General features: G+C 38.6%; 1 protein-coding gene across 6 annotated transcripts in view; it reads left to right on the plus strand.

The window, feature by feature from the left end:
* The window catches only part of SORCS1 (sortilin related VPS10 domain containing receptor 1), a 459,027-nt gene that overhangs the window by 253,118 nt on the left and 178,506 nt on the right, over positions 1-27,403 (plus strand). For all 6 annotated transcript variants that reach the window (XM_045568059.1, XM_045568058.1, XM_045568062.1 and 3 more), the window contains exon 3: positions 1,332-1,431. In XM_045568059.1, the coding sequence (XP_045424015.1) occupies positions 1,332-1,431 (100 nt within the window). The remainder of the gene's footprint in view (positions 1-1,331; positions 1,432-27,403) is intronic.

A 27,403-nucleotide genomic window follows, 5' to 3' on the forward strand; every position in this document is an offset into this window, starting at 1 on the left:
GTTCTGCTGCCTGGTCCAGAGTAATGAATGGTAGTGATGTTGTTATCACAGACTACTTCTATTTAGTCATTGCAATCTGTAGGAATTTGTAACTTTTCTTAGTAACAGAAATGAATTAAAATTATTGCATTTTTGTGTGTTTCTAATTAAACAAACTTTATTTTCTAAGCATTTGTTAATTCATATCTCTATCATTGCATTTAACACATTATAACTATTTGTTTATATTTCTTTCTCTCAAATAAAGCTGTTAGGTACTTGACTGAAAGAGCTGTGTATTGTATCCTGGCACTTAGTACAGTGTCTGATACATTTTGGGAGTTCTAAAAATGTGAATGAATGACTGAATTTTATTGAGAATCTCTCATGTGAAGAAAAAAAAAACAGCTGAAAGGAAATTTTATATCTGTCTTCTTTAAATTAAAAAAAAAGAAAGAAAAGAAAAACTGAGGTATAATGAAAGCAACATAAGAATTTGAGCCGGAATACCTGAATTCAAATTCTAACTGGCCTGTTTATTAGCTATTTTCTTTGAGCAAGTCACTGAAGTTCTCTCAACTGCTTTCTTCAAATGCAGATAATTATCCCCACAACACATGGTTGTCGTGATGATCAATAATATTAAAATTTTTGAAATACAGAAATTTTTTCATAGAAAAGGCAATTAAAACCTATTATTCAATATGAATTAATATGTCATTTACCAATGGCTAGATAAAGATGAGAGAATCTACGAGACATACAGATTCAGTGCTAAGAATTGCTGTCCTCCTAACTCCGGGTTGCTTAACACTGGAAAAGGCCATTGAGTAAGATCGTGAAATTTCACTTATTATTGAGACATTTTCTTGCTCTTAAATAATAGAACAGACTGAATGACCTTTGAAGGGAACGACCCACCATATATTCTCTGACTCATGAAAGCAAACACAATTTGTAGATAAATCAGGAGAACCTGCTTTTCCTCTATGCCAAAGGTAAAACAAAAGTTTGGAAATGTCATATCTAACTACAAGCTCTTTAATTCCTTGGTCAATTCAAGGGCCACCCTCATCTCTTAATCTTTTTAAATGAACCACATCTTTTATGCACTGTGCGTACATTAAGCAGCAGTAGAGAGATGGTGTTTTAATTTTTACCAATTCAATTTAAATGCAAATGTTAACCACTCACATGATGCTACTGTGTACATAATTAAGCATCATTATATACTACATGAATCATTTAGAAACCTCCCGAGAGCCATTCTACTATGTAAAACATGCATTATACTGACAAGCAGCCAAATGACGTATACTTCTGTCCTCATTAATGCTCCTTTTGAATTATAGGTCAACCGATTATGGAACAACCTATGAGAAGCTGAATGATAAAGTTGGTTTGAAAACGATTTTAAGCTATCTCTATGTGTGTCCTACCAACAAGCGTAAGGTAAGAAATGTATATTTAGCATGCTACTTATTCATGACGTGACTTCTGTCTTGGTTGGCTAACCTCTAGCTACCTAAAAATCCATTACGGTTGAGCTGGGATTAGAAATGTAAAGATGAGTTGATGGATGTTAAGGTTGTGAAATGTCTGTCACATCATAATTTTCAGATCAGCAGCTGTGAATATAGGAGGGCGAGGGGTAGGTAGAGCTACCATTTCTGAAAGGCAGCTACGGGGAATGGGTCTTGTTGAGTGGGTGCTGCTGACTCTCTGGTAAGAGCTCTGACCGGTCAGTCACAAGAATCAGAATGAGCCTTGACAAGACAGCAGAGAAGATGGGTTTTCATCTGCTGTCCCAGTTTTCCCTTGGCATGGAATAAATAGGTTTACTAAAGTTTAAGTGAACACATCGTCCTACAGCAGGTAGAAAGTTTTATTTTTAAAGTTTGTTCAACCTGTACAGAAATGCCAGGATAGAGGCAGTGCATTTGGCAGAAGAGGTAGCTTGGAAAGAGTGGTGAGGTTAGTCCCATCTGAGCATAGACCTTAGCTGCAATAAGCCTTAGAGATCACCATATCCAGCACCCTTGACAGATGAGAAAACTGGGGTTCAGAGAAAGGAAATGGTTTGTCCCCATTGCAATTATTGGCGCAATTGGGACTAGAATCCAGGTTTATTAGTTAGCAATCACACTTCTTCCACTACATCATACCTCTATTACGATGGCTTATCTACTCTTCAGAGATGTTATCTTTTTTTAGGAAGAAAATGTTTGCTTTTAAATCAGAAAGACATATTTGTCTCAAAAGGAGAGTGGTGCTACATCTGTACCTTTGTTCTTACAAACTTGCATTACCAAATTATGAATTCTGACATTTAATTTATAAATATTACATAGGTCACATGAACTAATAATATCCACCAGGAAATAGAAAAGTGTTGTTCATTAATATGTCCTGTGCCACATTCTGTTATTATGGTAGCACTGATAGTATTTTCTCATCTCAGGTTTTTCATTAGCTACTATTAGTGACCTTAGGTTGGTTCTGCATTTTGTCATCTAGACTGCAGAAGGTGATAAGAATATCTGTCAAGCAATCAGTCTCAACTCTGGAGGCGCATCAAAGGAACTATTAATAGCTGGTCCCCAAATGTGCAAGCTCAAGCCCCGCTGCTGTTGCTCTGGATTGGGGCTTGTGTAACTATAATATCTTGAGAAAGCACCCCAGATGCTTCTGATATGTATCCAGGATTAAGAACAACTAGTGTGAAGTATAATGTTCCCTCTGGCTGTAAGCATTTCAAGTTCTTCAGTAGAAGCAGTCTAACTTTTCAGTTGAACAAAAACTCTGGAGTCAGATGGCTTGAGTAAAAACCCAGCTAAACCAATCACCAAGTGTATCAGTATGGTGCTGTACTTAATCTCTTTAAGCACAGTAACATTACATTTAAAATGGGGATAATTACAGTACCTGCCTCGTGAGGGGAGTTGTAAGGATTATGTGAAATTAAGCATTTCAAGTGTTGAGCACAGAATAGTAAAGGTTTAATCAATGTGTTCTCCTTACTTCATTCTCGTTTCTTATCTTCCTGTTCCTCCTGCTTTATATGATTATTAGAAGTAGTAGTAATGATTATCCTCTATAAATAGCAGTGTCCAGAAGAACTTTCTGTGATGACGGAAATGTTTTTCTAAGCTGCCCCATGCTTTAGACACTAACAACTTGTGGCTGTTGAGTGTTTGAAATATAGCTAGTGTTAATTGAGTAACTGGATTTTAAATTTCATTTAATTTTAGTTAATTTAAATTTATATAGGCACATGTGGCTGATAGCCACAGCATCATATAGCATAGCTCAATAATGTCAATCTCACACATTTAGAACTATAGTGTGGACATTTCTATCTTCCCCTTCCTGGCTGGTTACTTCATCAATAATTACATCTAAACAATTTTGATCTTCTGTATGCAGTCCCAAATGGAGGAACTGAACTTGTATCCTTTATTTTTGTAACAAGATTTAGTTGTTTGTTGACTTTGAATCGATTTTTGTAATACCTATTGATTTTTCCTCTAGTTCACATTTTTAGTAAATTTAATTTAACAATCAACAAACTGTATGCTAGGAAATGTGCTATGCCTCATAGGATATAAAGAGAGATAAACCGGCATCACACCTCCAAGTTCCTATATTCTAGTAGTAAATGCAGCATGACTTTTTGTAATTGAAAGATTCCCTGAACTAAAATTCAGGAATCTAGGTCCCTGCTTTGCATCTATTTCTACCTAAAAGGTGACTTTCAGTGAGTCATTTACATTTTCTCCATTTGTGAAGTGATACAGGCAAAAATAAAGGAATTTAGAGGTGGAAGAGACCTTAGAATTGTTCTAATCTACTGATGGTCTGCTTTATTGATGCTGTTAGAGAAGAACGTGATAAAAAAAGATAAGATGCCAAACATTGCATATGATTATAGGCTTTTCTGTAGTTGTAGAAGATATGGTAAGGATTCAGAGACTCCAAGATTATTTTCAGGAGCTGGACTCAGAGTGAGATTCTCAAGTCAGACGCAGCCCCTAAGACTGGACGGGAAGCTTAGAGGTAACACAGCAAAGAACCTTACAATCAAATCCACTCAGTTCAATACACCAATATTAATCAGGCTGCACAGTTGGTCTGTAGTTATGTGAAGGACTTTAAAAAGGGCATTTGGCCATGGGCATTTAGCTGATCTTAAGACTTGGCACACCGTAGTTCCAGAAAAAGAGAAGTCGGTGTTCATGACTATGATGGAATAGCTTTCTTGGGGCCTGTTACTTTCCAGAAGCAGAAGTGGTTCTGAGTTGTTTAAATTGCCATGTTTATGAGTGAACCTAAAGGAAAAGATCTTCTCCTCTACAGATAAATGAGGCCTTTAGGGTCACTTTCTGAGATGCTGATAGATTTAAGGAATATTGGAGGACAATGAAGGTCTTTACAATGGTACAGAATCAATAAAGTTGTCATAGCAGTATATTTGTGTACAGTTTTTCTACTTATGAGGTGAATTTATCACCATGAAATATATATTCCTCTCCCTCAAAGGTACATATTTGAACCAAAGAGATAGTACTTGCACAACATTTAAAGTGTGAATATATTTTCCCCAATCAATGAGAGTTTATGAAAAAAAAAAAGAAAGAAGAAGAAGAAAAAAGAAATGTCAGGCTCTATTAATTATGCAGAACAAAGGCATCCAAGTTTGCTCCAGTTCTCCTAGGACTGCTGCTATCCTCCAGTGAAAAAAGACAGGCTCCTTTAAAAAGTTATATTAATTCTTTCAGGTCTCTAGGGTGCAATCTAGCAAGTTAAAATCTTTTGTACCAGACACTTCCCTCTGCTTTTCACACCAGTGGGAGCAACTGGAATAAAACTGACAACATCAGGGTAACTGTCTTGAATTCCCAGAAACCTGTTTTGCCTTCACATTCTTATTGCTATTTTTAGCGGTTTGTGAGGACAAGAGCAGTTCTTCAATCATCGTGCTTCACACAGCGGGCATCATGCCCTGGCTTTGCAGGCAGCTTGTTAGGGGCATTATTGGGATCAGAGTCCAGAATAAACCAGGCTCTTATTTACAGTTTAAATTGATGATCATCCATGGGCTCTTTCTCTGCAAGCCTGCTGTAAATTACAGCAGCTTTCCTTGGGCAGGTCTGTTACAGTAAAAACTGTAATCTCATCATATGTCAGTCTAAGAAATCTGGACTAACTAAAAGACATAGAAAGCCCACTCTCAGGTGTTATCCTAGCTCATTCCTAGTCTCTTTCAGAAGGGACCCTTCACCTGGCCTCTGATATATGAGGTTGGCCCAACAGAACAAGGCTGAGTGGGTCCCAGTGCCAGAGGAGAGGCAGGCTAGCTATCTGTCACCACGTCTCAGAGGGAGAACACTTCTCCCACCTCCAGTTCATGATAAATCCCAAGGCTTGTTTGTGTCAGGAGAGGTTTATTGGCCACACACATAGAGTCTGCTATAAGAAAAGATGATTTAACCCGTACCTGAAAGGAACAGCTTGGATGCAGAGGGTGATAGGAAGATCTAATAAAAATGTAGCGAAGAAAAAAAAAAATGTTGAAATCTCACTCAGTCTCACTCTTAAATTCTCTCCGAGTTTATTTGTATTCTGCCTGAAAAGAAAAAACTTCCATATACTCTCTGCATATCTATCAGCGACACCTTCCCATCACCCCCAACCAACCCTAGCTGTTCTTCCTCCATGAAAGGTTAGATAACATCTTCAAGGGTAAGGAAAACAAAACCCCTAGTGGAATTCATTGGGAAAGAAAAGGGAAAAAAGAAAAGCTTGTATTTTTAAAATTTGGAACAGCACATTCTTATAGTTGTTATAGTCTCATGTTCTCTGCACACTATGTTTTTAAGGAAGAAAAAAACCTAGACAGTATTTGTTCTTTATGTTTCCTGCGCCCCCTTCGCACCCCAGTTCCTTCTCATTTGTGTTATCACCACTTAATTTATATCATTCGTGCTGAGAGAATCTTCCAAGACTTTCATCCTATAAATAGCACCCTAGCTCCTCAGAACACATTGATCATTGCTGTGGGATCCTTGGTACAAGCCAGCATTAAACACTGTTTCCATTTTCTCCAGATGTTTAGGTTTTAATTACTATACTGCATGCGACACTTTCTAAATAAAAATTTGATTGTTTGTTGACTCCTTGTCTCTTTATATCCGGGCATGCTTCATTCCTCTAGTCATTTGCTTGGGTGATCTGTATACCATGTATTTGACTTTTGAGGACAGGGAAGAAGTGAGGTTGATAGGGTCCCTCAACTTCCCTTAGGAAGAATCATGTAGTCATAGAATCCAAACCTAAAAGATGTTGGGGATACTCAGATTCTACTCTTTTGTTTGACAGATAGGGAAACTGAGTCCCTGAGAGTTTAGCGACCTGCCTGAGGTTACATGGAACTAGTGAATGACAAAGATCATTATGCCTTGAAAGTAAATCTTAAACGTTACTTCTCCTGTAAAATCTAATCAATATCCCCAATGATATCGTCTCACTCCCTAGCATCTTCAAGGCACTTGTTTTCTTTTTTTCTAGCACTTTTCTCACACTTCTGATTATACTTGGTTTTGACCACATCTAATCCCTCCTTTAAAATACGAGGTCCTAGATGGGATAAAGTGCCTGGATCAGCTTTGTAGTCTTTAGCGTGCCGAGCCTAGGGCTTTGGTATACAGTGGCTGTCCAACACATGGCTCAGTATTTGAATTGAACTTAGGTTGGGTTTTGGACTTTCTGGCTGGAACATGAAAAGGAAAGTGCCCTGTAAAATCAGCTTTGGTTCATTTATTTTCTCTAATTATAAAATTAATTCTTTCAAGTGAATAAACAGTAGAGATTCCCTGTAGATTTTAGTCATTTCTAGGTCATAATGTATAATTTTATCTTTTTTAACCAAGAAGAACATGATTAATATTTAAAATGCCAGGACTTTGCATAGCACTCACTTGCCATTATGTGGTGAGGCCAAGGGGAGCTCGGGTATTCTATAATACATCAAAGGGGGTGCGTGACATTTCCCTTGGCAGACATGCAACACTTGCTCATTCCACCCTAACTCTTTCATCTGTCCCTTTGTACACAAGATCATCCGTTCGCCTCTAATCTTTTAAAAAGAATGTATGTTTCATTCATAAAGAAGTGCCAAGCACGAACTCAGAGACAGAGTGGAAGTGGCATTTTCCAAACTTCAATAGAAGTGACTTTTTTAGTGAATAAACGCTCACTTCCCTACACTTAACCTGGGGAATGATAACTAAAGGGCAAGATCATCTCCTCTGATCCTGTTTTGGGTATAGCTGAGTGTTATACTTTTTCAGTCCATCAAGCATTGTTCACTTTTCTTCTTGAGCACTAAGAAAATAATATCCAAGAAAGCATGTCGCATCTATATTTTTTCTTGGAGTGATTTTCTAGCAGTTATCTCCTAGGTTTTAAACAAGCTACAGAATAAGCAGTGCAAAATGTTCTCTTTGAAATAGGAACAGAGTGCCAGGAACAGTGCCCACTAGACAACCCCCTTGTCACACAAAGGAAGCCTTGGGGAGCTCTCTTGAACTCCTGGGCTCTATAGAACATGGTTGGAAAAATAAAACACTGATCTAGGACGCTGAACTATATCTGAAATAGCCACGTACCCTATACTATTTTATATAAATCAAAGCACTTATGATAACATTCATAAACAAAGAAAAGCTAATAAAATCACTCTTTTCCATTTTAACACAATATGTTACATTACATAGTAAGTATCTAGTTGATTTGTATTGGATATTATCTGTATCTTTCTAAAACTGATGTTACAAGAAATTTTTTTAAAATTAATAATAAAGAAAAGCATGTGCAGACAATAAATTATGAACAGTGCATGGGTTCCAAAACCTATTTTTTCCTTCCCTCTGTCTCTCCCCATCCCCCTATCTCCTGATTTGCCTGGGTTCTCAGAACTGATCAGGTTAACTTGTAGTTTACTGTTTTATGTCATGCGGCATTAGGTAGTACTAAGTACTTCTTTGTTAGAAGGAAGCTTCCTGCATAATTATCATCATATATTTGTTAGTTTTCATTGGTAAGATGTTAAGTCTATCACATATAATAAGCAATCTAATACATTAAATATTAATTATGAATTAGTGATTTAATAAACTAAGTTTATATCTATATGTGGATCAAGTTTATAGGTTATTGACATTGTAAATTAGAATTTTATTAGCTACATCTATGTTTAAACAAAAAGAAAAGATATGGGTAGTTAGCTAGATAAATAGGTAGGTAGAAAGATGATACATAAGTCCACAAATAAATCTTTTCTAATTTTAGATAATGCTCTTTCTATAAAAAAAAAATAGAACTCTATGTTTTGGTTGTATTCTCTTTTATCAAATGAAGTTAATCGAAGTAATGATAACCTAAACTAGTTTCCAAATATTATGAAGTAAGATTGATCTGGAGACTGCATGTTATTTATATCACTGACTGGTTATCAGAAGTTAGGATACCTCTGTAGCCAGGAGATCCGAAATTGTCAAAGACGAAAGGAAAACTTTCAGAGGCTGACTGTTTTTCAAATATGCGTAATAGACTATCTGCTTAGTCCTCTTTGAGGAGGGATTTTTTTTTTCAATTTAATTATCTCTCCACCTACTTATTTATTTATTTTTGCCTCATCATCTGTCCTTATTAGAGCTCGTGTTCTCTGAAGTCTGGCTGGTCTAATGTTAAGTGCCCATCCATTACCCTTTTATGAAGGTCAAATGCATTATTTCTGGTTGGTTCCAAGTTACGCTCTGCCGTGGAAAATGGTCAGAGGTCTTTTCAACATTCTGGTCTGTTTGCTTCCAGCACACTCCCTGTGGTTTCTCAGGGGTTTCCATCATCCGGTGTTTGACGTACTGTATCTAGAACATTTGTTTCTAGTGAATAGCCTGTGCCGCTCTCGTGATGGATGGAGATGAATGTCAGCTGCTGTAGGAAATTTGCCATATTTACTAGAGTGGAGATGTTTCACTCCAGTGTAGCAGAACTGCCCCAAGCTCTCTGTTGGTGCTGTCAGGAAAACAAAGTCAACGTGGATGAATCTTTAATAAAACCGCTATTTCTTCTCTGAAGAAATTAAGAGAGTATCACCAGCCTCACGGGCTAAATTGTTTCCATTGTAACGTTCCTTTTGCTGCCCTGACCTTTCTTTTGACCAAATCTTCTTGTCATGGTTTTGTCCCCTCTGTTTCTCTAGTCACCCACTCCCTTATTTCACTGGGTCCCTAAGGTCGCAAATGCACCTCATCTCATAACGTTTCAAGTCAACTACTTAAATTAAGTTTTGCAGGACAAACACTAGAGTTTGTAGGTAACAAGCAGGCCTAGACCCTCCCAGGTGAAAAGGTCTGCACTGTGGGATATGCAATGCAATGGCTGGGAGAGACAGAGAAATCTCTTCTTCTTTGGCTGCTTGGGGTTATGTGTGTTTGTCTGAGAGCAGAATAGTAAGTGTTGCCCCATTGATAGCATCTGCCGCCAGGAAATGAGCATGCCTGTAAGTAGAGAAAAGGACAATGCGGATGAATCCAAGAAACAAAGGAGGGATAAAATGAAAGCATCCTGAATACACAACCTCTCACAGATAAGAAGAGGCGTAGGAGGAAAGGAACAGATGTGAAGCCAACAGAGAAGATGGCAGAGATGACTGCAAATGATTTAAACAGTAATGAGAGAGAGCCAATACAAAAACGGCACAATGAAGACAGAGGGTAGAAGCAAAAGAAATAATAAAACTGTGAATATTTTCAGCCGTACAAGTTTAACAATCTCTTGAGATCTCCAAGAGAGGGGAGAGCTAATTTACCAGGAACTTATTAAGACCTGCAGAAGGAGTACAATTTACCCTTATCTTTCTGTTCTTCCTGAGTGGTTTCAAAGGGGTAAAAGATGTTGATGGCTGTGGCCGAAATTGGTTTTGCCAGGAAGGAAAACACAATTATGACTCAAGTGTGGGAGTTAGGCAGGCCTTGATCTAGGCTCCCCAGCTCCCCTGCAGCAGATTCAAATATCCTTGTGTCTGCCCACACTTAATGGACTTTTGTCCTTTTAATGCTGTCTTTCCTAGCTACTCCCCCATTGTGAATTTTTGCTCAGTGGTGTCATTAGTTGTGGTGCAATGGTTAATATATGGACCCTGGAGCCAATCTCCTGTCTTTAAATTCTAGCTAAGCTACATACTAGTTGTGTGCCCTTAGACAAGGTTTCATTTGTTGGTTTGTGTGTTGTGAACCTCTGTGGGATGCAGTTTCTTCTACTCTAAAATATAATGATTGTGTCAACATCATAAGGTAGTTATAGGCAGTAAAGAGCCAAAACAAGCAAAGAATGGTGCCTAAAACCTAACACACATTCAATGAATGTTAGTTGCATTGTCATCGTTATCCGTTTCAGATTATACGGCCATGCCTTATGCTGTCATTTGTCAACTCAACCAAAAGTTATTAAATGCCTATTTTGTTTCAGATCTTTTTTAGGCACTAGTAAGTGGAAATATAAGACACTGTTCTGGTTCTTAGGGATTGTGCAGTCTGATAGAGGAGATGAGTGTATAAACAATCAGTTACCGCACAGAACTTATGTGTCATGATAGCTATGCACATAGAACTCTATCTTTGCCTACTCTAGGAAGATCTCATAGAAGTAAATATTTGTCAAAGGAGAAGGGGAAAAGAAGATGAAAACTGTGTTTCAGTGAATGTGCTGTGAGAAACCAGTGTTCACAAGCACAGTGCATAGCTTTGAGTGGTTTTCAGATTTAAATGATTGTCTATTTTGATCCTTAAAAGATGTTTAATTTCCATTGATATTTGACTATAATCACAATTAAACCCAAAAAAAGTCTTCATGACCCATTTGAATTACAATTCTTATATAATAGTGCAATTTATTTTCATTTTTTTTTCCCAAAGAAAACCTCTCACTCTGTTGCCCGGTTGGAGCACAGTGGTACCATCATAGCTCACTGCAGCCTTCGAACTCCTGGGCTTAAGTGATCCTCCCACCTCAGCCTTCTGAGTAGCTGGGATTACACACACGTGCCATATTTTCAATTGTTATAAACTTTTTTCTTGTCTTGCTTGTAAAATCAATAAATGGGCAGTGGTGACATTATTAATATTGAATTAATAGAACTAAAATTCGCCCTATTATAGATTTGATATAGTCAGCATTTATCCCATGTAACTATTGGTGAGTCAGAACTATTGATAAGATTTGGAGGTGCAATATTAAGAAGAAATCAATGGACACATATTTTATTGAGCATCTAGCTTGTGCCTGGTTCATTGCAAGCACAATGGTGAATACAAAACAAGCATAAACCTTGCATGGCCTTCACAGAATTTACCAGCCCATTGGAGGGATGCATTTAAATAACATAAGGAGGTGGAATGTGTCATTTGCATCATACAGATGACAAAGGCTCTAAGAGTTTGGAGAGGACTGTAATCAGGAAAAGTCAGGGAAGCAGCATTAAGTTGGCCACTGAAGCAGATTGGTATAACACAGGGTCATGACATTCACAATAGAAAATTATAATTCAGTTGAACCGACATTTATTGACTGCTCGGCAGCAGAGATACAAGCATGCATAGTACAGGGCTCTGTCTGCAAAGAGCTCATAGATTGGAGGAAGCAAGTAGAAATGAGCATGAGGTTTGCATTGGTACAGATACTGTCCCTTACATTTCTTGAAATCTTAATAATTTCATATTATGTATTACATATCCTACTCTTTTGCACCCTAAAGCTTATAAAGTGTTTATTTGAAAGATCGGTTATCCAAACTGTTGATTTAGATCATACAGTCCCTATAAACTTATTGAACCCCGTGGAGCCTGCCTGGATCAGGGCAGTGGGTGAATATTGCAAAAGGTGGGGAAATGAGAAAAACGGAGTGAAACATGGCAGTAAGAGAAGCAGCCAAGCATTTGTGGTGAATCAAGTGGGGCCTGATGTTCCAAAGACTAGTACTTCATCATTCTCTCCACTATGTTCTCAAACGGGCCCAAATTCCCTTGAAAGAGAAGAGCTACAGCTTGACAAATGATGATGCTCTCCCCATCAGCACCCAGATTTCGCTGGGATGGATGCAGCTTTCCTTCAGAGCCAAACCCATCGAGTGTGACTCAGATAGTAAAAGTGTTTGAATTTTAGAGGTCGTCCGGTAGAAGAGCCGAACCTGTGCTGGGGAAAAAGATGTTGAATCTCAGGAAGGCACCTCTCTGATATTAAAAGCAGTCTGCTTTCTTTTGAATTTGTGTTCTATGGTGTGTTTGTGTGTGTCCACCACTTAAGCTTAAGCTTTATTAGTGCATTATTTAACCAACTGATTTACATATTTTCTCCACTGGCTAATGCTGTCTCTGTTCCTTGGTCCCAAGCCCTTTGTGCTTCCATTTGGAAGGACATTACTGACATTTTCAAACTCCCACAGAGGACTCAGTCAATTACTACCATAGATGCCCATTGTTCCAAGAGAGCTGACCCTCACCCTCAGGCACCAATTAAAATCTATTGCTTCTTATCGCTGCAGCCGCTAGTGCTTGCTGTAATTCTGGCTCAATGCCCAGCGTAACTGGTGGGACACATTCTTCTTAGTCTTCTTCTTGTTATTATTTTTCTTCCCCAAATAAGAAAAGAGGGACGTGAAAATGAAAATGAATGCTTTCTCTAAAAGAAGAATGGGGAGACCACCAGAGTTACCAGTAGTTTTCAATTAAATGACATTTTGTGTCAACCTAAATGAATATCCTAAATAAATAAAATAATTAGGAAAAATCCGGGATATTGCCTGCAGGTTTATCTCAGATTCACATATCAGCAGAGCTCTCTAATTACTTCCTAATGATGATTCCTTGCTAATTGCAGGGCTATTCTGCCCTAGGCGCAGCTGGGTCTGCTTTATGGCAAGCTGACAGAGAGACCGAAGTCCCAGAGTGTGGGAAGGCAGGCGCTGAGCCCTCTACCTGTCAAATTATGTGAGTTGCTAGCATAATGCTAGGATGGTAGCCTTTAAGTTTCTTCCTAGAATCAAAGTTGGGATCAGGGCATTTAGAGCTGGAAGTAGTTTGAGATTACAGATGTTCATTGTAGGTTGTAGGAAGATTAGTGTTTCTGACTGATCCGTAGCCTTAAGATGTGCTAATTTAGGGACAGGAGCATGGAAATGTATTCAAAGGCATATCCTCTCCTTTAAAACTCTTTCCAGTCTTAACCTCTATTTCCCCACCTTCTGTTGTGCTAGGGGCACGATGCTGCTGACTTTTAAATGGAGTTAAAAGTCAAATTCTACCAACCAAGTTATTTTGGTAGAAATGGCCATAGTATGAACACAGTGGCCCAGAAACAAGTCTGACTATACTCCGATTGAGACAACAAGTTCCGATTTGCTAAAAAGTAAATGGAGCTTGAAATTTGCCTTTCCCTGTTTGGTTTAAAATTCCAGATCTAAGCAAGTTAAAGCTTGATAGAAAGCACTGTCCTCTTCTTGTGGAAATAGCCTCTTCCTCTTTCCGCTTTTGTCCCTGTACTGTTAGTGCTAACAGTCAGATGGAGAAAGTGCAATTAATTCTTTGATCTACAGAGAAAATGGTTCCTGCAGTTATATTTCCCTTTCTTTTCCATCCTCTTTAGTATTTGAAAATGTGTAGGCTTGTGAAGGTTGTGCTTGTATGACAGTTTAAAATTTCCTAAGAACCACAACATTTTGCTTGTCCCAACTCGCAAGCCTTAATAGTACGGACTGAGAATACAGCGTGGTGAGTAGGAAGCCATCTGGCTCCCTGGAGATCCAAGTCAGCGTTCCATTACCCAGTAACCAATGGAAACTGGGAAAACACATTTGATAAAGCCCAGAAGATTATCAAAGCCAAGCATTTGGCACCGTTTATTATAAATACAAAGTTTTGCCCTTAGTTCATTATTTTTCTCCCATACATACCTAATTCAGGGGAATTACAAAGAACTCTGAAATAAATATATGGGAAAGAGCAGTGTTGAAATGTTGGATGTTATTTACCTACAACTGCTTAGTTTGTTGCTTCCTTAATTTCTTTTCTGCTCTCCTTCCCTCCTTCCCTTTCTCCTTCCCTTCTTTCTCCCTTCCTTCTTTCCTTCCTTCTTTTCTTCTTTCCAAAGGTCATTTGTGTAAAAAACAGAATAACAAGACCACCTTTCATTTACAACATAGTGTATTTTCCAAATGATTACAGAAATGTGTATCTGTGTTTGTATAATCATCTCATCCTTACAAAAATACTGTGAGGTGGATAGGAGAGGTTATGGCATTGCTGTTTTATACCTGAGATCTTGTTAGTGACTGGTCATCTTTAAGCCAGGTCTTTGTGTTTCTGATCTGTGTTCCTTCTGTCACTGTTTACAGTTTTCAAAACACTGGTCTAGTTTCTGGGAGGGTTACTTTTTACAAGAGTTCTTGAGGCTAAGTGCTGATTCCTCTATAGAGCTTCAATACATTTCATGTTTTAAATACGAATTATATAATCTCAGATAAAATGCAAAGCACAGAGAAAATGCAGAGGCAAACCATATGTCACATTTTAAGTCTGCTTGTATAAAATCATTCAGCCTCCCGCTTATCATTTCATGATAACAGCCTTGACAGCTTTATAGGATAAGCTTGATGCTTTTGGAAATCTGAAAAGGATTCCATACAGAGGGGCCCAAGAAAACCTCAGTTTAACCTCAGTTTTCAATACTGGTTCCTGGGAAGAACTCAATAAATACTTGCTAATCAATCAATCGATCAATTAGTGGATGAATACATAAATAAAAGGAAGTTTGTGACTTATATTGCTTGATATTTCCAAGACTAGAGTTGCCAACAACAACCAGGGTAGATGTTCAATGACAGGAAGACATACAAAATGACCCTGATGTTACTATTCAACTCTTATCATGCCGCTCCTGCAACTCGGCACTATTTCTTGTTCTGGCTTTGAGCTTTCCTGATTACCTAGTGGGCTGCATCTGTTTACTTACAATATACAGTCATGTACTCTGAGTTGTTTTTCTCCACTGGAGGTAATGCATGTCAGAAATGTGCCTATCTAACACCTGTGACCAGTGGCATGAGGAACAATACAACTGGCCAAAGTTTGGTGCAAGGATCTGCTTAGAGGTAGATTCCATTGTCTTAAATGATGCTTCTTGTAGAAATCACAGCTGAGAAATGGTTCTTCCATTGTTGCACATACGTGCTGGGTATAACTTGCTCTTTCCCTTGCAGAACTTTGTTTATGGACTCTAATTAGATCTTGTGACTCTACCATTACCTTTAATCTTTGAGATATGCCATCATTAAATCTGTAGGCACCTACCTTTTTTTGTAGGAGCTACTACTCTCTCTCTCTCTCTCTCTCTCTCTCAATTCCCTGATAAAGAGATCCTCTTCTTCTAATCAATTTCCTTTGTAAAAGTAGACATATGCTTGTATACATATATGCACAGATATGTACATGTATATGAAGAAATACCTACATATATTAACATATAGTTAAAAATTGAGCCAGATATGATGGCTCATACCTATAATCCACTCATACCACTTTGGGAGGCTATGGTGGGAGGACCACTAGAGCCCAGGAATTTGAGGTTTCAGTGAGCTATGATCACACCACTGCACTCTAGCCTGGGTGAAAGAGTGAGACCCTGTCTCAAAAAAAAAAAAAAAAAAAAAAAATTGAAAACACAATTAGTGAATAAACTCCTCTCTTTTTTATTATTTTTTCTATATCAAATAAATAAAGGAAACTATTAAAACTATGGGAGGGAGAGAGAGAAAGAGAAGTATTGGAAAGGAGGTTGTTTATAACTAGACCTAAATTGTAACCAGAAATTTCTCTTTGTCTCTTGACCTAAGTGGTATTCAGAGTAACCCAGACTCACACTTTTCAAAGAAGGAATAGAACAGCAATGGCTCCTGCTTCTCAAATCAGTAATTATAATAAACTGTAAGCCGTGAGACAGGCATATGTTAAATATACTGAGAAATATACTGAGAACATTCCTAAGTATGATGGCAGTTGATGCAGGAAAAAAACAAAACAAAACTCTGAAATCGTCAGGGCAAGTACTATAAACTCCATTGTGAGAGTGAGGGAACTAAGGCCACACTAGTGGATTGTCCAGGTCATGTAGCTGGTAACTGTGAAAGGACTTGGTAGCATAGAGATTTCCCTGTGCTTCTTGGTTAACATTCACATTCCTTACATAGTAACTAAAGAGCATAATTTCCCTAGGGCCACAGTTATTTCCCCTGTGGGTGCATGGGAGATAATAGCAACTGCTCAATGAAGCAGTAACAGTAATTCTGCTTTTTTAGCCCTTTATAACAGAGGGCTGCTGCTTGAATGTTTTGATATCTTTGTCTTTCCTTGAGATACATGAAAATCCTGAAGATACGCCCTGGTGCCTTTCAGGGCTTGGTGGGACAAAGTGACCAAATGACTACTGAGGTTCTTAAACCGCAGCATATATAAAAATAATCTAGGGAGCTTGTTAAAATGTAGATTTTGAGGGCCTATTTCTCAGAAATTCTGGGTCAGTAGCTCTGAGAATCTGCATTTGAACAAGTCCTTTTCCATCTCCCCACAATTCTGCTGCACACAGACCAAGTACTACACTTTGCTGAACAGAGGTGAGTGGTGCCAACAGCAAGGCATTATTTTGCCGTGAACATCTTGGCTGCATTTTTTCCTTATAAAAATAAAATAAATAGGTAAGGCTCTTGGTAACACAAGGGCAAATTACTGAAGTTATGTATTTGGAACCAGCTGCCCTCTACTGGACAGAAGATGATTTGATTTGAAATTAGACTCTCTCTGCCCCTTTGACATAAAAACTAGGGTTATTTCTCTCTCAGAAAGACAGATTTATTTTGCATTTGGCCACTGTGTGGGGTGAAGATACTTGGAGCATCTTTGAGATTCGAGGAAATGGGCAGCCACAGCCTTTAGGAGCGGATTAGGAAAGCACAGGGTGCAGGCGGCTGTTGCCCCTCTGCTCTTCCACCTAGGAATGAAGTAAGTAGGGGCTGGAATTAATAATTCTCAGTCACTTCTGGCACAGAATGCTCACAAGCAATTGAACTTTGCAGGGCCCCGGGAGACTACTATTGAGGTGTTTTCAAAGACATTTGTTAAGCTCAGCAAGGGGAGATTCTCGGAATTTTGTTTTTTGAAAGTTCCACTCCATTATTCCAGGGTTCTAACTCCATTCCTTTGCACAGCAAGTGGCTCCGTCTTGGTATGAAACGCAGGCGTCCCACACAGGCTTATTAGATACAAACTGCTATTCAAAGAGCCCTTGAGAGAGAAACATGAAAAAGATGCAGACATTTTTAGAAAACAAATTTGGGAATAAATTCTAACACGTTATTATCTTTAAGATAAGTGAAGGAGGGGTTATCGTTGCTTTGAGTTTGGACTGATGTTATTTGAAAGCAGCTTGGATGTGTGAGCTATTGTCTATCACCGAATTTAAATACTTCCTACCCCCCTAAAGACAGAAAGATGGTATTAAATGTGGATGCTTTTTTATTCCATGACTATAATGCTTCCACTCCCCCGCTCACAAACAGTAGGTATGCCTTAAAGTGAAATGACAAAACACAGAAGAAGAGGACTCTTGTTTGAAAAGAGACAGACATGAATGCGCAGAGAACAGTTCTCTCACTTTAATAGAGAGCCAGGTGCTCCTATCGGCCCACTGAACAGATTCTGGAGATGTGTTCATTGGGAAGGCTATAGAACTAATGGAAGAATAAATGCTCTGGATACCACCAGATGCCCCCTTTTCCAGCCCCTTCTTTGTACTCAGCAGCTCAGCCTTCTCCTGCCCTGGCCCTGCGAGAGCTGGGCTGTCACTCATCTCCATTTTGCATTTGGGCTGTCATGTCTCTCAGGATCCTGCTGTGACAAGTGGAGTCGAACGAAGCTATCAGGGGGATCCTGGCATGAGCAGAGGGCCTTCCTGGGAGACCAGTTCAGATCGGGTCATGCTGTCTTCTCAAAAGGGCAGCCTGGCAGCAGAGCGTCTCAGCCAAGAGAAAAGTGAGCTCCTCCATCCCTGACACCTTCTGTCTCTGGGCCACACCCAAGATCAAGCTTCATTTCCAATGTCCGAAAACTTGAGGGAGACTTTGAGTCTGGGAGGCATTCCTTTTAACTGTATACCTATATAGCCCCCACTTCGACCACCCCAAAACAAAAACAAAAAGAAAGAGAGAAGACACTTTGGCTAGAAAAGAAATCATCATGCAAAAACTGAATCTGAGTCTGATGACTTGGCTTGAATCCCATGTCTTGTTTTCTTTACAACTGACAGTAAAACGGGCAGCTGCTTAGAGACTCAGCTTTTCTCTGAACAAGTTCAATATCCTTTTTATTTCGTTTTGCCCTTCTAGTTTAGCTTTTGTGGGAAAATAAGCAGAAGCAGTATGACCACGTTACGTGGCAGGGGGAAGAACTGAGTGAATCAAGGGATGTGATAACTTCCTCTTGCCTTAGTGTACGTAAGACCGAAGACTGGCCAAGAGCGTGGCTCTTGGAGGCAACCAGTCTCCACTTAACTCCCAGGTTCAGTGACACTGGTGTGTGAGTTTGAGGATGCACATCTTTACATACTAGGGAAGACAGCATAGATGAAGGATGTGGTAAATATTAAATGAAATAACCCATGTGAAGCATATGGCTAATATCCGTGAGTACTAACTGTGCACTAGACACTGATTTTATTTACTGTAGGTTTTGCCTTTTCCAAACTCAAAATCTTTTGAGTATTTCATTCTGATGAGACTTTTAAAGAAAAAACTCAAAGTGTAATTGCAAAGGAGGGGAATTATTTTTTTCCAGTCTTTTCCCATGGAAAATAGTCTACATCTGCAGTTCTAGAGAGCTCTTAATTTTAGGCAGGTATGGAATAGTGGGACCAGTTTTGAGGAAAGTGAAGTTCTGAGGGATTTGCACCATTTATTCCAAGTTGGATGGTAGGTTGTGTTTCATTTTAGAACCAGTAGTAGAAACCTGAACTCCTTATTCCATCTGAAAAATGGAAAAAGTAGTAATTCTTCTGCCTCTCAGGATTATTAAAAGAGTAAAATGTTAATTGTATATGTAAAGACGTTTTGATATTTAAAAAATAAGATTCAGATGTATAAGATAAATTTCATGAAAGTTATTTCCAAGACAACTTTTTAGGAAAAAATTTCACCATGGCAAAGGAGAGTGTGTTTCTATGTGGAAGTGGAATTATTTGAGTTATGGAGAAACATATGGATGGGGAAAAAAAAACTGTAGGAAGCAGATTCCTGGAGGCTTTACACCTTGCAGATATTGTTTTGAGTTTGTTTCTCCAAACACATGCAAGGAAATTGCCACCTCTGGAGCTGAGAGAATTTCAGAAAGAGAAGAAAGATCTCTAACTGGGGTGAAGACAGCAGAGTCTTCTGGTTTTAACTACAATCCCAGCTAACAAAAGACATCCAGTCACTTTGCTTTAAATGTGCTCTTCTCTGGTGTACACACAAAACCACACTTTGGGTGCCATTCTTTCTTTGTCTCTAAATACTGAAAATAGCACGTACTCTGTTAGCTCATTGCGTAGGCATGAGGGCCAGAAAATCACAAACACAAAAGGATGTGCACTTATTGAGCTGAATTTGATATTTAAAAATTGCACTAACACGATGTAGAGGAAACTTGGAAAAGGGTGCGATTGATCCTGATTGGACAGGCTTTTGAAGGACTCTTTGGAAGAAAAGAGGTTTGAGCTGAACCTTGGCAAATGGGAAGACTTAAAGAATGCATTGACATTGCAAACTATTGGGGAAATCATTACAGATGACAAAGGAGGCTATGGTAGTTGGGGCTCACTGTATGTATTCTCCAAATGACATTGCTCCAGAAACTGTTTTGACCCAAAAGTAGTTGGAGCTCAGCTGACAGTGTATTGCTGGCACAAGTGCAGAAGAATACCGCATCAGAGAAGAGGCTTTTGTTACAAACTGCCTGGTGGAAAGCAATTACTTGGAATGGAATCTGGCCAAGGCAATTGCTGTTAGTATCACTACCTTTGCAGAAAGTTTTCCTGGAGCCTTAATGACTCTGAGTGATCAAGACCTTCGTTTTCTATCTCAGTGAAAAAACCTGCAAAAGCACAGCCAGAAATCACCAACTAAGAGAAATGACTTTTCTTACGTGGGTCTGCAAACTCACCATTTGAGCTTAAAAAGGAAGGTCAGGGATGGGAGGGCAATCTGGCTGCCACGTCTGTCTCTGCATTGATCACCAGGATTGTTTGGCTGATCTGGCTGGCTAGGCGGGTGTCCCCTTCCTCCCTCACCACTCCATGTATGTCCCTGCGGAAGCTGTGTGCTCGGTCCAAGAGGATGACCATCCCTGATAGAGGAGGACCATTCTTCAGTCAAGGATATTGGAGTAGCTGCGCTTCCCTGCTAGAACCTCCAAACAAAAAGGAGGGCCAGGCAATAGGGCTTTGGAGCTCTTAGAGAAGAGATGTAGCCTAGAGCCCTAGTGCTTTATCAATGAAACTGTTTATTTTATCTTGTCTTACTTGCCATTTAAAAGGAAGTTTAACATTTCAAAAGAGACAGTTTACCATTCAATGCTGCTATTTGGTCTTTATCCAGACACAAACATTAAGAGGAGGAAGTTCTTTATCTGTAGTCCCTTCATCCTCCTGACTGATGAAATCTCTCTCTCACTCTGTTTCTTTCCTTCCTTCCTTCCTTCTTTCTTCAAAGCAGATTGTTATGTTAGCAGAAAACCTTTTGATAATGTCATTGACCTATATAGCAGTACAAGCTAAGTAGCTACCAAAGTAATCTAAACAGAAAGATAAGAAAGAAAGGGAAAACTACTTGGGCTTCCCTGAGTTAATCTCATCGTGCTAAACTGTGAAGAGAAGTAGGATGGTGAACATATGTGCCTTTCTCCCATGCCTTTATTGATATTCTGTTCAGGACTATAGGAATTAAAATACAGAATCTCAGCTCCACTTATAGCATGATTGTAAGTGAGTCGGGCAGGATGTTGAAAAGAGCCAAGCAATTATGCATTTGTCATAAGTAATAGGGAAGGTGGAGTTTTCTTTATTTGAAAGGCTTCCTCTCTCATCAAATGAGCTCTAGTCCCTCAGGATTTTAGTTGCTGTCTAATTTGTAGTTTTCATATTATGCTGAATACCCATGGGTAGAGGCTGCTCCATGAAGCATTTTTTTAAAATCTATTTCCTTTAGATCTTGTGATATATATGCATTTATCCAGAAACAAGTTAATAAAAGGCATGCCCAGATGCCATATGGGCAAATAGATCAGTTCTCTGAATGCATGAGCTCAGTGTTGGGGACCATAAATGGTAAGCCAGTCAACAGGCTGAGTGGCCTTGGGCAACTTGTCTAATCTTCCTTGGCATGTGGGAATAAAACACTTAGCATCATAGGATCTTTTAAAAAATGAGTTAAATGGATAGTAACCTTAAGATCTCCTATAAATGTCATGGGGTCCTTTCTACTTAACATATTCTAGCTCCTTTGATGTCTACTGCAATCTGCTCTCTTTACTTGACCTTTACTTTGTAAAACTAAGTAGTAATTTGCAGCTGCTGGCTTTCTGCATGGGGGCCCTGAAGGTAATAGATTCCAAGCCTTACAAGATCAGAGGTACCTCTTCAAGGAGTGAGTTAATCCTTTCAAATCTCCCTAGTTAGTTTCTTACCATCCTTATCAGGCTTTCTGATACTTGTTTGATAACATCCTTTAATCTAACCAATTGATTTGTTATGTCTAAACACCATTTTAGTTTAATTTGCGGCTGTGATGTCCATTAGCAAGTGATTACAGTGAATAAATTTAACTGCTGTTTATTGAGATAAAATACCTTTTTAAGTCCTTTGGCAGGCCTGGGGAATGATAAATTTGTAGTGCTCAGGGAGGCTTAAAATGTTATGACAATTGGATCCTCAGGTTGATACAAAAGGTTTTGAAATTTCTCATATTTATGGTTTGCACATAATCTTAGGGCATCAGTGAAAGGTTGTTCTGGAAATATTGAATAACCAGGAGCTAGTTTGCAGAAGTAAATATAAATGAATACCCTTTTCTTAGTGCACTTATATCCTATATAATGGGCTATCTATCTTGAGAAACAATGATGTTCTTTCTGAGAACACCTACTTTAATTGTGAGTATACTTCGGTACCAGGGGCTGTTGTAATATATGTTCATTAAGAGATTTGTATCTTTTAATATTGTTTATGGGTGCACCATGCTAGAAAATTCCTGTGCTCTATTTAGATGGATTTTCTAGTTAACTGAAGTTTATCTTTTATTTAAAATATTTCAAAATTTTACTACATTTTCACATTCCTTATTATTCTATAGTTGGCATTTCTTTCATTGTATGAATTTTAAATATATTATTATTTTTAATAGTCATGATATATATTTATATATATATATATTTTACTTAATTGAATTTAAGTTTGTTTATTTTTTTTTCATTTTTTGTGTGTGTCTACCCAACATTTCTTGCTTCTGTTTATCGTGTGGAAGGATTTATCCTTGGACAAATACTTGCTTATAACTATATTGTTAAGGTTTTCATTTTGCTATTTTTAGGAAAGAATTTTCAAATCTAAATGAAAAACAGATGAACATTTTATAAAGACTTAATTTGAAACAATTATATTTTGAATTGTCTTCTGATTAAAATGAAAGACGTCTGTGGACCTCCATGCTAACCTGTAGCGGCTCTGTATTAAGGAGTCTCATTCTTATTAAATTCTACAAACTTCCCCTTCCTTACTTTCGATTCCCATCAAATACCACTTTCATATGGTGGTATTTGCTCATCACCTGTGGCCTCATCAATGAAACTGTAATGTGATGCACCCAATATTTTAGGATGCATCTTTGCCATAGTGGTATCAATATTTCAAATTCCATATTGGACCTTCAGAGGAGAGTTGCCCAGTGTACCTGAAGAGAGAAGAAATGAGAATAAATAAAGAGAATAAATAAATAAATAAATAAATAAACAGGAGGAGACAAGGAACCATCTTCCTGTGCCTACTTCCATCTCCCCTTCTATCTCTAAATGGGATGACAGAGCCCCACAGAGATGGACCTTGTTTCTGTCAATGCAGCATTCCTAGGTTGGGTAAGAGCCTTGTGTTGAAGAAGGACTGTGATCCAAAGGCATACCCATTCCTCCACCAGTGACAATGGACAAGGTGACTTGATGTGGTTTCCACTCTGGGATAGGGATGATGGGACCTGAAAGATCAATAAAAAGAATATATCTAAAGAGGGGAGACAAATTCTACCATGGGTTTTCAAATTGCTTTCAGCCCACTCTACAATATTTGTCAAGGTTTTGTGGTTCTGTGCTCAGCCCCTAGCTCTGTTTCTAACAGGGCTCTGCTCTTTAATTGATTCAGCCAGCACTTACTGAACATCTACTGTATGTGAAGCAATATTCTAGGGACAGGATAGGATGGACAGGATACATCTCCTCTATAGTTTCCAGTCTAGTGGAACATGCATATTATATAGTTTAATTTCTAAGGGTTATGACAAGTAAGAGGCAGGACTCCTTAAAAAGCCCATTCAAGGAGTACCTGGCCAAGATTGAAGGCAGGAAGTTGTGAAAGGCATTCCAAGGGAAGCGACCTCTGAATGGGATTAAGAAAATAAAGAAGAATTAGCCCACGCTTCCAGGGGAATGAGAAAGTATGTCTGGCTGAGCAAACAGCAGTGAGAAAGAATCCACAGGCTCACAGACTGTTCATGACGGTAACTTAGACCTGTGGCTGGGGGAAATAGAGTGCTGTGAAGCTGAAAAGGCAGACAAAAGTCAGATCATAAGATATATTGTATATCATTCTGAGGAGATTGAATATTATTCTGAAAGGGACAGGAATGCACTGGAAATTTTAAGCAGAATATGGCTATGACCAGATACCCTTTTTGGAAAGTCAGGGAGGGACAGGGGTGGAGGCAGTGCAGGTACTTGGAGCCCAATGCAGCAACCTCTGAAAGAGAGGGCACACTTCCGATTACCAGGCATCTGGCTTGGAGTGAAAGAAATCAGGAAATGAAACCTGCTACCTAGTGGAAGTACCAGGTCTACATCAGCCACCATAAATGAGACAGGAAGAAGTATCTGTAACAGAAATCATAGGATTGCAACCAGGGAGTTGATCCAAGAGTATAAGTCCAAGCATATTGAGATATGAAATTTGAGGTTTGGGAAAATAAGGAATAAAATTACCAACTTTTCATATCCATAAAGGGTTGGTATAAAAGGCTGAGAAAGGTGGAATCTGTACCTCAAAGAAGTTTAAGAATTCCCACATTTGTATGTTGCCATTTAGGGATTCAGAGATGAGCACCCTTTTTCCCATAGATAAAACTCTGCAAATACCTAAAGTTTACTTAGAGATTTCTGTAGAATGATCTTTCTTTGGTTATTTAAACCCAAAGTCCTCTGAATTTGAGAATAGTATTACCTGACCTTAGGTTTTAGAAGGATTTCAGGGATATCTGTGGATGTTTTGCTTTTATAGAATAGAGTTCTTTCACGGTTTTGAGGTGTGTATAGCTGACATCCCCTGTCCATCTCTTGTTTCAGAAGACACCCAAGAAACATGCAAATTGGATCCATGGTATCACTGACCTAAAAGTTTCTCCTTCTCAAACAATATTTACAGATGTCCAAATTCCAAAACATAATTCTCCTTTGTCTGTTCTGAAAAACAACATTTCACTCTAAATTCTCCCCGAGAGCATGAGATTAATTATTTCCATATGCAGTTGTTAATTATGTTTCCAAACTACAGCTGATATGGCAACTAGCCAAATTAGTCCCCAAGCATACTGTCCTTATTTTTCTATGAAGATATTTTCTTTAATATAATAATTATGATGAGTACTTTTTCACCCTCTCCCATCAATTTGTTTAGATTACTTGTGCCTTGCCCAACCAACTTCCTCTTTCTAAGGAAACACTCAGGTTTTGAAATGCCTCCCTTTTTCAGATGCTGTCCCCACAAATTGGCCCCATAGTCTCCTTGAATTTAACCTGTAAGATGGGCTGATTGTTAAATGGTTACATGTCAGTTTTACTCACACAAGTCATCTATAGCGTAGATGTTTGAAGATTTTGATATGAAAAATGTCCTTGCAGAAATCTACTATAATAGGAAACTTTCCCCAGCAATTCTCTGCTGCAAGCCTAGACTGAGAGCCGGGGAGAAGATGCACAGTAATCTATCTCATGGCATCCCTCGGCTGTAACAATTCAGACAGACACTATGTTCAGAACCTCTTTTATTGGTTGTTCATAACTTTCAGAGAATGTTCTACTCGCCCTACATTATTCGCATCAATCAATAAACAATATGCAAGCTGGAGAGAAGCCAAGATGTGTCATTGAGATAATGAGGCCTAAAGAGCTGATAGATGCTGGAGAGGAGATACTGGACACTACAACTACCCAGAGCAGATTAGTGTCTGACCAGCAACCTTCAGTGGTGCTATCAAGAGGGCAGAATCTAATCACTCAACTGTACAAAGTGTTGTGAGAATGAAAACTAGTGCTGGGCGTTGAGAAGATTGTTTCTCCTTGTGTCTGTAGGGGAACGATTTTTGGATAAATACTCTAATAAGTGTGGTTAGGTGCCCCCATTTCACATATTTACCCACCATTCCATACTTTTAAAATAAGTATGCATTGCCTTTATAATGCAAAATATAATTCTTTGTAAAGGAATGGGTATTTAGAAGAATAATTGTATTATCCCAAATCTCTCTCATCAAGAATGCTACCCTCATTCTTGAACCATGATTTTCATCTAGTGGTACATTGAGTAAGCTTCTCCTTTTAAATCTTGCAAGCTAAATGATTTTGCTTTGGTGAGCAGAGGTCTGGGCCCGAGGTCTGTGCTTCAGGTTGGTTTCAACATACGTTGCAGATTGTGGGGCACCACACGTGATCAGGTGGAAAGAGAAGTGGCCCAGACTCTGTGATCAGAAGGGAGAAGAAGGACGTTTCCTAGCCTCCTGCCATCAATTGCATTCCAACCAGCATTTTAATGCAGCTTTTTAAATTACATAAAGTCAAATTTGCTAAGGATCCATTCCATTATAGATGAATTTCTCTACCTTCTATACATGCAAATCTTCCCTGAAGCCATGCTTACTTTATCTCCCTCATAATATTTTCTATGACTATGCTGTCTTTAAACATTTCTTCTGACTCTGTACTTCTATGGTATCAATGCCCTGTTTGGGACATTGTCTTTACCTTCAAGATGCTTACTTTCTATTTTAGCAGATATGACATGTATTCGGTAAAGGAACTGACAATATAGGGCAGTGGCTTAGCCATGTGTATCCCTCATATTCCTGACCAAGCAACTTGAACTATGAGAATGAAAAGTGCAGGATAAGTGCTTGCAAATTCGAGATGAAGCCATACAGCATAGTGGTGGAAACATGAACACTGGAGCTAAACTGTCAACATTAAATACTGGTCTGGCCACTTACTAGCTGTGATTTTAGATGAGTTATGCAACCTTTCTGTGCCTCAGTGCATTAATCCGTAAAATGGTAACATTAGTAGTACCTGTGCAATAACATTATGGGCTTACATGAGTTGATATTTAGGTTGGTGCAAAAGTAATCGCGGTTTTAGCATTTTGAAATTTGCCATTTGATACTGGAATACATTCTTAAATAAATGTCATTATATTTATACATCCATTTTAACATGCATTTCTCCGTTTATGTTTTTTTTCCTAATGACTTATTACTTGCTGTTTATTTTATATTTATTTTAAACTATGGAAATGATATTAGACAAAAAGCAAATTCCAGTGATTTTCTTATTTGAGTTCTAAATGGGTCATAAAGCAGCAGAGACAACTCACAACATCAGCAATGCATTTGGCCCAGGAACTGCTAACAAACATACAGTGCAGTGGTGGGTCAAGAAGTTTTGCAAAGGAGACCAGAGCCTTGAAGATGAGGAACACAGTGGCCGGCCATTGAAAGTTGACAATGACCAACTGAGAGCAATCATGCAAGCTGTTCTTCTTATACCTACATGAGAAGTTGCTGAGGAACTCAACATTGACCATTCTACAGTCTTTCAACAGTTGAAACAAATTGGAAAGGTAAAAAAGCTCAATAAATGTGTGCCTCATGAGCTGGCTGAAAATCAAAAAAGTCATTTTGTGAGATGAACGGGATAAAAAAGTCATCATTTTGAAGTGTCGTCTTCTCTTCTTGTATGCAACAACGATGAACCATTTCTCC

The sequence above is a fragment of the Lemur catta genome, chromosome 14, assembly GCF_020740605.2.
Source record: "Lemur catta isolate mLemCat1 chromosome 14, mLemCat1.pri, whole genome shotgun sequence".
Classification (NCBI taxonomy): Eukaryota; Metazoa; Chordata; class Mammalia; order Primates; family Lemuridae; genus Lemur; species Lemur catta.